This window comes from Hyperolius riggenbachi, chromosome 4 (genome assembly GCF_040937935.1).
Source record: "Hyperolius riggenbachi isolate aHypRig1 chromosome 4, aHypRig1.pri, whole genome shotgun sequence".
Classification (NCBI taxonomy): Eukaryota; Metazoa; Chordata; class Amphibia; order Anura; family Hyperoliidae; genus Hyperolius; species Hyperolius riggenbachi.
The window spans coordinates 453,447,627-453,460,969 of record NC_090649.1 but is presented as its reverse complement, the minus strand read 5'-3'; the positions used below and the strand labels follow the sequence as shown (position 1 = coordinate 453,460,969).

Sequence of the window (13,343 nt, the reverse complement as noted above, 5' to 3'; positions counted from 1 at the left end):
GAAATGCGGGGAGTGCGCTGTGAGGAGGCGGAGGCCGGAGTACGCAGCGTGCCAGCATCCAAGATGGCGGACGGAGTGTTTCCGCTTCCGGATGACGCATTTCCGCCCGCTCGGTAGAAGAACTGGTGGCGTCCTCCGCGTCTCTGCACTCGTGCAGGACGCAATATGGATTCAGCAGCGGGATCAGGAGCAGGTCAACCGGCCACTCAGGATGATCCCAGAGGGCAGGAGCCGAGGCAGGATACCAACAAGGTATCGTTTTTAAAACACAAAAAAACAGTTGTTTATGTGTTGCCTGTAGATGAGATGGCTCAATGCTGGGGCTGCTGATGGGGAGGATGATTGATGATACAACTTGGCATATAAAGTTTTGTATCATTTCTTGTGTATAATATACCCCGATTTTTGTATAGTAGGTTACAAAAGTTGTTTTGGTATGTTTTATTTCAGAATCCTGCAGCTTCTGTGACTGCTTCTACTACATCTACCAATACTACTACGGCTACAGAAGCATCAGAAGCTGTTAGGCCTAAGAAACGCTGTCCCTCTTGTAACATAAAACTGCCAGTGCCTTGGAATAAATTACTTTGTCAGTCATGTGCTACAAGAGTTCTAAACGAAGAATCAGCGGTAGCTTATAAGGATTTTCTTAAAATGGTCCGTAAAGAAATGACGGAATCTATGAAAGTCTTTAGGGAATCTATGGCTGCACAATCATCGGTTAATCAACCGCCAGTTGTAATTGCTCATGTACCTGGTACCTCGGGAACTGTATTTCCAACCGTTCCTGTTGCACAATCGGTGATACAGCAACCTATTATTGTGGACCAGCCTTCTGGGGCATTAAATCCAAGTTTACATTCGGCACAGATTTCACAAATTATAGATCAAACACAAATAGCCGGAATTAACAATCCCAGTGAAAAATCAGCTGATAATGTAATACCAACTGCAAAGCATGGGAAAGCTACAGCTAAAACAGATCGACCTATTTTATCGGATTCTGAACCAGAAGAATACTCAGAAGAAATTTCTGAGTGTGATTCTGAAGATGAACTTTCAGAAAAGGACCAGGATAAACCGTCTAATTTAGGTTTTCAGCCAATGAAACTGATGAGCTTTTAAAAGCAATTTATGATTCATTAGGTTTAAATGAGGATTCCCCGACATCTCTATCTACTCACGACGCATTGTATGCGGGTATGGAGGGATCTAAACCAATGGTTTTTCCGGTCCATACTTCAACAAAACAGTTAACAGGCCGATATGTGTTAAACCCTTTCCAAAATGGGATCTGTCATTAGTTCTTAAAGCTCTTACAAAACCGCCCTTTTGTTCTTCGAAAGATATGGATTTACGTTTACTTACTTTAAAAACTATTTTTTGGGTGGCAATTACGTCCGCTAGGAGAGTAAGTGAACTAGAAGCTCTTTCCTGCGAAAAGCCGTATTGTATTTTCTATGAGGACAGAGTAGTTCTCAGAACAAGTTCCGAGTTTATTCCAAAAGTAGGAGATTTATTTTACCGTTCTCAAGAGATCATATTGCCTAGTTTCTATGCAAACCCATCAAATGATAAAGAGAAAGATAGGCATTCTCTGGATGTGAGACAAATACTGTTAGATTATTTGCAGAGAGTACAAAGTATTAGGAAAACTGAAGCCCTATTTGTAAATTATACGGGGAAATTGATCGGGCAGAAAGCTTCAAAAAGAACGATTGCAAATTGGATTAAGCTATGCATTCTGGAGGCATATAAGATTATGGAGACTATACCTCCTAAGGATCTTAAAGCTCATTCAACCAGGGGGACAGCGACAACTTGGGCCTTCAGAGCTGGTGCTTCTCCTCTGGAAATCTGTAAGGCGGCGACGTGGAAGAATCTGGGAACGTTCATGCGGCACTACAGATTGGATAGTATATCATCGTCTGACCAGGACTTTGGCAGAAAAGTTTTGCAGGCGGTCAGCCCACCCTAAGGTTAGTGTTTTCTTGATTATCATCTCGATGTATACCTGTCCTGGAGGGTTAATGGAAAAAACTAAACATTAGCTTACCTGGTAATTTAATTTTAAGTAACCCTCCAGGACAGGTGGGGTAACCCACCCTATTATATCATTATAATATATTAAAATGCACGATACTATGTTTATACTGTGTATATGAATTAGGAAATACATTTAATGTATGTGTTATGGTTAGGTGTCAGGTAGTTGAGACCTGTTGGGAATTGTTTTCTTTTATAATACTGCCGAGCACCTGACAAATCTTTTAATTTATAGAGAGGCTTGTGGATGTTTCCTGTTTCCTGGGAGGGACCGGATCTCGATGTATACCTGTCCTGGAGGGTTACTTAAAATTAAATTACCAGGTAAGCTAATGTTTAGTTTTCACCTCAGATGTCCTTTAACTATTTACTGCACCAGCTGCAGTATAATTACGTCCTGGGAAACTTTATTTGAATTCCCAGGGACACGAAAATTAGTCAATGGGAGTGGGTGGCCGCACGTGCTACCGTTACCGCCGGTTAGTGGAGACATGAATGAATGGGAATGCAGTTCCCATTCATTAATCTAAGTACCCGATTCAATGAACGCCTGCATTTGAGACGCCTGCATTCATTGTATCTTCCTGTTGTTACAGTGTACCCATTACTTCTGATTCATGTCGGTATGTAATAATGACTGAGGACATCTTGTGGCCAAATAGGAAAACTACATCAAACAAAATTTTATTCAATAAAAATACCTACACTTACATCTAAAATTAACTCTCTCACTCCCACACTCCCCCACTGTACCCAAGCATATATATATATATATATATATATATATATATATATATATATATATTATATTTAATATATATATATTTATATTATAATTAATATATATATATATATATATATATATATATATTTATATATATATATATATATATATATTTATATATATATATATATATATATATATATATATTTATATATATATATATATATGTATATTATATTTATTATATATATATTTATATTATATTTATTTTATATATATTTATATTATATTACATTATATTTAATATATATATATATATATTATATATATATTTATATTATATTATATTTATTATATATATATTTATATATATATATATATATATATATATATATATATATATATATATATATATATATATATATATATATATATATATATATATATATATATATATATATATATATATACATACATAAATAGTTGCCGTAGGGACTGGACTTTTTTTTATAGGTATGTGAAGAGGGTGTATAACTGTTATTTTTTAATTTGTGGGCCTATAATTAGTGATGGACGCAAAACTGATAAAATGCACCTTTATTTCCAAGTAAAATATTGGCGCCATACATTGTACTAGGGAAATATTTTAAACGTTGCAATAACCGGGGCAAATAAAATGTGTGGGTTTTATCCACAGTAGAACGTTTTATTTTAACACTATACAGTGATGTGGAAAACTATTTGCCCCCTTCCTGATTTCTTATTCTTTTGCATGTTTGTCACACTTAAATGTTTCTGCTCATCAAAAACCGTTAACTATTAGTCAACGATAACATAATTGAACACAAAATGCTGTTTTAAATGATGGTTTTTATTATGTAGTGAGAAAAAAACTCCAAATCTACATGGCCCTGTGTGAAAAAGTGATTGCCCCCCTTGTTAAAAAATAACTTAACTGTGGTTTATCACACCTGAGTTCAATTTCTGTAGTCACCCCCAGGCCTGATTACTGCCACACCTGTTTCAATCAAGAAATCCTTAAATAGGAGCTATTGGACACAGAGAAGTAGACCAAAAGCACCTCAAAAGCTAGACATCATGCCAAGATCCAAAGAAATTCAGGAACAAATGAGAACAAAAGTAATTGAGATCTATCAGTCTGGTAAAGGTTATAAAGCCATTTCTAAAGCTTTGGGACTCCAGCGAACCACAGTGAGAGCCATTATCCACAAATGGCAAAAACATGGAACAGTGATGAACCTTCCCAGGAGTGGCCGGCCGACCAAAATTACCCCAAGAGTGCAGAGAAAACTCATCCGAGAGGCCACAAAAGACCCCAGGACAACATCTAAAGAACTGCAGGCCTCACTTGCCTCAATTAAGGTCAGTGTTCACGACTCCACCATAAGAAAGAGACTGGGCAAAAACGGCCTGCATGGCAGATATCCAAGGCGCAAGCCACTTTTAAGCAAAAAGAACATTAAGGCTCGCCTCAATTTTGCTAAAAAAACATCTCAATGATTGCCAAGACTTTTGGGAAAATACCTTGTGGACCGACGAGACAAAAGTTGAACTTTTTGGAAGGTGCGTGTCCTGTTACATCTGGCGTAGAAGTAACAGCATTTCAGCAAAACAACATCATACCAACAGTAAAATATGGTGGTGGTAGTGTGAGGGCCCTTTTCCACTAGAGCGATTGTGATTGCTGAATCGCAAATCGCTAGTGATTTTTAAATCGCTAGAGTTGTTACTTTATCATAGAAATTACGAGAAGTATTTTCCACTATAGTGATTCGATTTGGAAATCGCAAATCGCAATCGCTTGCTGGAGCGATTTTTACAATGATAATGCAATGCAGATGAAAATCACAAATCGCAATCGCATAACAGAATTAATGAAAAATTGCAATCGCTGGCGTTTGTGATTGCGATTGCTAGTGGAAAAGGGCCCTAATGGTCTGGGGTTGTTTTGCTGCTTCAGGACCTGAAAGGCTTGCTGTGATAGATGGAACCATTAATTCTACTGTCTACCAAAAAATCCTGAAGGAGAATGTCCGGCCATCTGTTCTTCAACTCAAGCTGAAGCGATCTTGGGTGCTGCAGCAGGACAATGACCCAAAACACACCAGCAAATCCACCTCTGAATGGCTGAAGAAAAACAAAATGAAGACTTTGGAGTGGCCTAGTCAAAGTCCTGACCTGAATCCTATTGAGATGTTGTGGCATGACCTTAAAAAGGCGGTTCATGCTAGAAAACCCTCAAATAAAGCTGAATTACAACAATTCTGCAAAGATGAGTGGGCCAAAATTCCTCCAGAGCGCTGTAAAAGACTCGTTGCAAGTTATCGCAAACGCTTGACTGCAATTATTGCTGCTAAGGGTGGCCCAACCAGTTACTAGGTTCAGGGGGCAATGTCTTTTTCACACAGGGCCATGTAGGTTTTGAGTTTTTTTTCTCACTAAATAATAAAAACCATCATTTAAAACTGCATTTTGTGTTCAATTATGTTATCTTTGACTAATAGTTAACGGTTTTTGATGAGCAGAAACACCACTTAAAGAGAATCTGTATTGTTAAAATCGCACAAAAGTAAACATACCAGTGCGTTAGGGGACATCTCCTATTACCCTCTGTCACAATTTCGCCGCTCCTCGCCGCATTAAAAGTGGTTAAAAACAGTTTTAAAAAGTTTGTTTATAAACAAACAAAATGGCCACCAAAACAGGAAGTAGATTGATGTACAGTATGTCCACACATAGAAAATACATCCATACACAAGCAGGCTGTATACAGCCATCCTTTTGAATCTCAAGAGATCATTTGTGTGTTTCTTTCCCCCTGCAGCTATCTTCCACTGAAGTGTCAGGCTATTTCTTCCTGCAGAGTGCAGACAGCTGTGCCTGTATGTAATTCCTCAGTATGTGAAAGCCCAGCCAGCTCAGAGGAGGATTTATCCAGCTTGTAAAAGATAATAGAACAGAGAGAAGCTGCACTAATCTAAATATCACACAGGCAGTGTGCAGAGAGGGGCCTGGATGGGGGAGTTCATAGCAGAACCACAACACTGAAGAACTTGGCAGCCTTCCAGACACAGGCCTGACAAGTCTGACAAGAGAGAGATAAGTTGATTTATTACAGAGATGGTGATAGTAGAACGTGCTGCAGTAAGCCAGAACACATTAGAATAGCTTTTGGAACTTGTAGGATGATAAAAAACAGGATGCAATTTTTGTTACGGAGTCTCTTTAAGTGTGACAAACATGCAAAAGAATAAGAAATCAGGAAGGGGGCAAATAGTTTTTCACATCACTGGAATGGCCTAAAACTGAGAAATAATGAATTTGTTTTCATTTTTTTTCTTATTAATCCAATTAAAATGTGTTTAGAATAAAATAATTATTTGCATAATGTACCTCCCAAAGAAAGCCTAATTGGTGGCGAAAAAACAAGATCTAGATCAAGTCATTGTGATTAGTTGTGATTAAGCTATTGGAAAAAGAATGGGAGGAGTGCTGACAGATGAAAATTGCTCTGGTCCTAAAGGGGTAACAACGGCTCAGTGGTCAATAAACAATTTGGCCCGCAACTTAAACTGTTTTAGATATTGGCCCCTGGCTTCCTATGTCCTCCTCACCCCTTCTGCCACACGCTGGAACATTACAGAAGATCCGAGCTGCGCTCATTTTTATACATGGGGGGCAGCACAGTGGCATAGTGGTTAGCGCTTTCACCTTGCAGCGCTTGGTTCCCAGTTCGAATCCCAGCAAGGTCAACATCTGCAAGGAGTTTGTATGTTCTCCCCGTGTCTGCGTGGGTTTTCTCCGGGCACTCCGGTTTCCTCCCACATTCCAAAAACATACAGATACGTTCATTGGCTTCCCCCTAAATTGGCCCTAGACTATGATACATGCACTACACGATACATGCATAGACCCATGACTATGGTAGGAACTAGATTGTGAGCCCCTCTGAGGGACAGTTAGTGAAGAGACAATATATACTCTGTACAGCGCTGGGTAATATGTTGGCGCTATATAAATACTTAAATAAATAAATAAATACATGGCATTTAAAAATAAAATGGTAACAATGCTGGGTTTTTATTACATTATGTGAACCTGTGGCGTTGTCTTCCAGCGTGACCCCACGTCTACCGAAAGCCGGAGAGACCATACACGGCAGCAACTTCTTCATCGGCTTCGGAGGAAAAGGAGCCAATCAGTGCATACAGGCCGCTAGGCTCGGGGTGCGGACTGCCATGGTTTGTAAGGTAACAGTTGGAACATTCACCCCTTCATCCCTACCCCCTGCCCCAGTGGTGCACTTAGGGTATATGACACTGGTGCTGATTACTTGCAGACACTACGCCCCCTCCCAAGCAAACACATTTTCTTAAGGGGTGGCGTATTATTAATATTATGATTATTATTATTATTTATTTATAAAGCGCTAACATATTCCGTGGTGCTGTACAATGTAAGAAAACAAACAAGGGAGACATAATGATACAGACAATGATATACCTCAAATATGAACACTGATACAAGATACAGCACTGCTGATTACAATTTGATGTAAAATGTATAAATGTCTAAGGCCCCGTTCACACTGCACGCGTTTCCAGCCGCGTTTTGGAAACGCGTGCAGGTGGCCGACACGCACGACATCAGACATTGCATAGAGTGCAATGTCTGATGTTCACACTGCATGCGTTCCGGACCTGTGCGGTCCGGGAACGCATGCTGCACGCATTTTTTGTAAAAACGCATGGCTGTCCCATTCACTTTTTAGTGATGGGATCAGCCACGCAACGCATACGAACGCGGATGGCGTGCGTTCGTACGCGTTGCGGTCCGCATGCGTTGCGGTCTGCGTTCTGCAGTCTGAACGGGGCCTTACAGTGTGCAAGCAATTAAATTAATAACAGTCCATGACACACCAGTGGTACCCCTTCATATGACATCCCTGGTGGTCTGGTGGTAACCCCCCATCCTCATATAGCTTGTTGTGTGTGTACTGCAGATATAAGCATTATCAGGCAGAGACCAGTGATATGCTGATAGGGATGGGGTCAGGCGGCCTCTATGTGCAGAGAAAGAACCCATCAACAGCGCTGCTCTCCCTTTGCTGCAAACCACTCACTCTGCCGTTGCTTTGGCAACAGAGCTCTGTGAGCTGGTCATGAGTTGATTTCATTGTCTCCTGACCCTATGATCAACGTGAGCCAATCACCTTGTTCTCATAGCGACGGCAGAGCAAGTGAGCAACAGAGGCGGAAGAGCAATGGGTACGCGCAGCGTGACGCCGGTGAGTCTCATTTTTTGTACAAGCAGTCTCTGGTCCTTAACCTCCCCGGCGTTCTATTGAGATCGCCAGGGAGGCTGCGGGAGGGTTTTTTTTTAATTAAAAAAAAACTATTTCATGCAGCCAACTGAAAGTTGGCTGCATGAAAGCCCACTAGAGGGCGCTCCGGAGGCGTTCTTCCGATCGCCTCCGGCGCCCAGAATAAACAAGGAAGGCCGCAATGAGCGGCCTTCCTTGTTTTGCTTAGATCGTCGCCATGGCGACGAGCGGAGTGACGTCATGGACGTCAGCCGACCTCCTGACGTCAGCCGCCTCCGATCCAGCCCTTAGCGCTGGCCGGAACTTTTTGTTCCGGCTGCGCAGGGCTCAGGCGGCTAGGTGGTCCCTCTTTCGCCGCTGCTCGCGGCGAATCGCCGCAGAGCGGCGGCGATCAGGCAGCACACGCGGCTGGCAAAGTGCTGGCTGCGTGTGCTGCACTTTATTTGAAGAAAATCGGCCCAGCAGGGCCTGAGCGGCAGCCTCCGGCGGTGATGGACGAGCTGAGCTCGTCCATACCGCTCAGGAGGTTAAAGGACAACTGTAGTGAAGGGAATATGGAGGCTGCCATATTTATTTCCTTTTAAACAATACCAGTTGCCTGGCAGCCCTGCTGATCTATTTGGCTGCAGTAGTGTCTGAATCAGACCAGAAACAAGCATGCAGCATTGTTCAGTGTCTATGGCTAAAAGTATTAGAGACAAATGATTGACAGGAAAGCCAGGCAACTGGTATTGCTTAAAAGGAAATAAAAATGGCAGCCTCCATATCCCTTTCATTGCAGTTGCCCTTTAAAGGATACCCGAGGTGACATGATGGGATAGACGTGGGTATGTACAGTGCCTATCACACTAATAACTATGCTGTGTTCCTTTTTTTCTTTCTCTGCCTGAAAGAGTTAAAGGACAACTGAAGTAAGAGGTATACGGAGGCTGCCATATTTATTTCCTGTTAATCAATACCAGTTGCCTGGCTATCCTGCTGATATTCTGCCAATAATACTTTTAGCCATAGCCCCTGAACAAGCATGCAGCAGATCAGGTGTTTCTGACATTATTGTCAGATCTGACGAGATTAGCTGCATGCTTGTATCTGGTTTTATTCAGCCACTACTACAGCCAAATAGAGCAGCAGGGCTGCCAAGCAACTGATATTGTTTTAAAGGAAATACATTTGGCAGCCTCCATATTTTTCTCACTTCAGTTGTCCTTAAAATATCAGGTATGAAAGTGGCTGACTCAGTCCTGACCCAGACAGGAAGTGACTACATTGTGACCCTCACTGATAAGAAATTCCAACTATAAAACACTTTCCTAGCAGAAAATTGCTTCTGAGAGCAGGAAAGAGATAAAAATGATCAATAGTTCATAGATTTTAGCTTTGGCATACTTCAATGAATGTGTCATTGAGCAAAAACAATAAAACAGTTAACACTAAAAAGTAGATTTAAACATAAAATAAAACTGTGTAATATCTTAAAAAGTCATTTTTAGGAGAAGGAAGATAGATACAATCGTTTATTTCATTTGTTTATTTTCGCCTCGGGTGTCCTTTAACCTCCAGGGCGATAATCCCGAGCTGAGCTCGGGGTATATCGCGCAGGAGGATTTCTCAGGCCCTGGTGGGCCGGTTTGCATTTTTTTTTTTTTGTTGCACGCAGCTAGCACTTTGCTAGCTGCGTGTAACTTCCGATCGCCGCCGCTACCCGCCATGCCGCGCAGTCCCCCCCCCCCCGACCCCTTGCGCAGCCTGGCCAATCAGTGCCAGGCAGCGCTGAGGGGTGGATCATGACTCCCTCTGACGTCATGACGTCGGTGACGTAATCCCGCCCCGTCGCCATGGCGACCGGGGAAGCCCAGCAGGAAATCCCGTTCTGAACGGGATTTCCTGCTTACTCTGATCGCCGTTGGCGATCGGAGTGGGTGGGGGGATGCCGCTGCTCACCGGCTATCATGTAGCGAGCCCAGGGCTCGCTACATGATTTAAAAAATATTTTTTTTAAAAAAAAAAAGTGCTGCGCCCCCTCCTGGGCGATGCAATTGTATCGCCCAGAGGGTTAAGGGGCCAGAGACTGCTGGTACTCAAGTGTTTAAACAATACTAACAGTACTTTTATTGCAGTCTGAAAAAAAACAAAATTCGTTATATGAGTAAGTAAATAAAGGGTTTATTTGAATACTTAGCAAAACACAGATCTTATTGCTAATGAATAAACCGGTAAAGGTTTGGTAACCTTACTTTTTCTAGTCGGTTGAGGGAACCGATCATTCTTACTGCAAAGTTTTTGCATAAATACAGGAAATAAGTAAATCTGACCCTCGCGGGTGTCACCGCCGGCCTGACCTCAGCAGAGACGCTAATATGAGCCAGGAAATCCTCGTTACACTCATAGATGAAATTCCTGCAGTCCGGAGACTAAATATCCCCCCCTCTTCCCCCACACACACCTCTGTGTTAAATAACTTTGGGATGAGGCTCTCATTCCAAGGATGATGAGTGCAGAAGCTTCCTATCCTATGAGCTCACCAGGGAATCTCGCCATGTATCAGGAGAGATACGCACTGCTGTTATTAATATGGAAACCGCACTTGCACCATTTCCGGGTGATGACCCGGTACTGAGCCGGCTTCCCCTGCATGTCCCACCGTGGCTGCTGTATTCGGGACATTTTTGTTGATTTTTGAAAAAAGTTCAGGGTTTTTTTTTATTCATTAATGCCTTTATTATATACGTTCTGTAATCTGGATCTTCAATGACAATTTTTTTGTCCACACTCTACACAGTGGAGAACTGCCACTTTAAAGTTGGAGTATTGACAACGGGCCAAATTTTATGTCACATGATAAGAGTATGTCAATCAGTGGCGGCTCCAGCTTCAAATTTTTGGGTGGGAACAAAGGGGGCACGATGGCTGGCTGGTGGGGCACATTTGGGTGATCAAAATTGATGCTTGTATGGTGAGTGTTAGATATTTTTTGCCTACTGGGGTGATAAAATTAAGGCTATAATAGGAACCAAATGTAAACATCACAAACAGAATTCAGAGGCATTTGAGCAGAGCAGACTGTCCAAATGATGGAGCTATCATTGAAGAAACGTTACCTACAGATGTACTTGGCTAGTTTACTGGCATGCTTTAAGCTGCTCCTGTGTGGACAGATCACAGACAAATCATTCCAGCCCCCAGCCTGTGTCTCAGGACTCTACAAGCAAGGGGAAGGGGGAGGAGGCAGGTTTAATAGAAACACTGTGTGTAATTATCTTAGTATCTAAGCAGTGCTGAAGACTAGAGCTTGCATTTTACAGAACTTCCTGTCTGTAAAATGCAAGCTCTACTTTATTGGCTAATTTAAAAGAAAAACAATAAGCTTTCAGCTTGTAAGTCTTTGTCAGACTCTATTCCTGTTGACTGATGATGTTAGTACATACAATCAGAAGGCGATAGAGATATTTTTGCAAATATAAATGTCATCCAGATACATTAACCACTATACGTCTGCCTCACGCCAATGGGCGTCACCGGAGCGGCAGCCCCAGGATCGCCTAACACCAATCAGTGTGCAATCCTTGGGGTGTGTTTTGCTGATGCGCGCTCCGCTCCGTCATCAGTCTCCCAGTGGCAATCGCCGCTAGGAGACTGTTAGATGGCGAAACCGCCATCTATTTACATAGTGCAGCACTGTACTGGGGACAGCCGTGTGACACGGCTGTCTTCCTGGGATACAGGAGAGCAATCAGCTCTCATTGGCTGAAGCCTATGACAGCCGGTCGTATAAAGCCTGTGGTCCTTAAAGAGACTCTGAAGGCTCAAGAAATAGATATTTTTTTTAAAAAAATGTTTAATATGCTTGCCCTACCTAAACCGCCACATTCCCGCCGCTGTAATCTATCTAAATCCTCCCCAAACTCCCTGGGGGGCAATCCGGGCAGCGCTTCCGTGAGAGGCAGAGCTATGAGCCGCAGCTCTACCTCTCAGCGCGTCTGTCAGCCCGGATCGCCACCTCTCCCCCGCCCCTCTCAGTCTTTCTTCACTGAGGGAATGGGTGAGAGGCGGAGATACGTGGCTGATAGACGCAAATGGAGGCAGAGCTGCGGCTCATAGCTCTGCCTCCTATAGCTGCAAAATCCACGACCAAGAAAGTCGTGGGAGTTAGAGGGGATTTAGATAGATTACATTGGCGGGAATGCGGTGAATTAGGTAGGGCTAGCATATTAAACACATTTTTTAAATAAAAAGATGTTTTTCTTGACACTTCAGTGTCTCTTTAAGTAGGTAATTATAAGGAATTTTGCAAGGACTGTGAGGTATTTCTGGCAAATAGATAAGACCCTTGGTTTTCTTAACGGATACCCGAAGTGACATGTGACATGATGAGATAGACATGTGTATGTACAGTGCCTAGCACACCAATAACTATGCTGTGTTCCTTTTTTCTTTCTCTGTCTGAAAGTCCTGACTCAGACAGGAAATGACTACAGTGTGACCCTCACTGATCAGAAATTCCACCTATAAAACACTTTCCTAGCAGAAAATGGTTTCTGAGAGCAGGAAAACGATTAAAAAGGGGAATTTCTTATCAGTGAGGGTCACACTGTAGTCACTTTCTGTCTGAGTCAGGACTGAGTCAGCCACTTACATACCTGATATTTAACTCTTTCAGGCGAAGAAAGAAAAAAGGAACACAGCATAGTTATTGGTGTGCTAGGCACTGTACATACACATGTCTATCTCATCATGTCACATGTCACTTCGGGTATCATTTAACACCTGCATAGACTCAGGCTGATATGGAGAGTTTTTTGTAGACTCTGAACTGTTCACTGTACGCTGCTGAAGCCTGGAAACAGTTAACTGTATGTTACTGAGCAGGGGGGCACTCAAGGGCACAGTGATTCCCGTGTGGGGGGGGGGGGTTGTCAGTGCCCAAGTGTAGCGCCGCCCATGATGTCAATTAGGGATTTATAGGAGTCAAAGTGACATCCAGCCCAGCAGTTATGTTGGTGGTACATTGATAACAGAGTGTCATGCACATTACATGCAGGTATGAATCTTTTGGATGTAGTGGCAGGAGTATGACTCGGATATCTCACCCAGCATGGCAGCCATGTTGGGAATGGAGGTAATGAATGGATGGGTAGAGTGTCAGGGGTATGACTGGGAATGGCCATTATGGGTGACTGGGTAGAATGGCAAGGGGTATGACTGGGAATGGAAGTTATGAATGGCTGGGTA

General features: G+C 42.5%; 1 protein-coding gene across 2 annotated transcripts in view; it reads left to right on the top strand.

Moving 5' to 3' along the window:
- RBKS (ribokinase) overlaps positions 1 to 13,343 on the top strand; it is a 76,239-nt gene that overhangs the window by 26,570 nt on the left and 36,326 nt on the right. For both annotated transcript variants that reach the window (XM_068232747.1, XM_068232748.1), the window contains exon 3: positions 6,909 to 7,041. In XM_068232747.1, the coding sequence (XP_068088848.1) occupies positions 6,909 to 7,041 (133 nt within the window). The remainder of the gene's footprint in view (positions 1 to 6,908; positions 7,042 to 13,343) is intronic.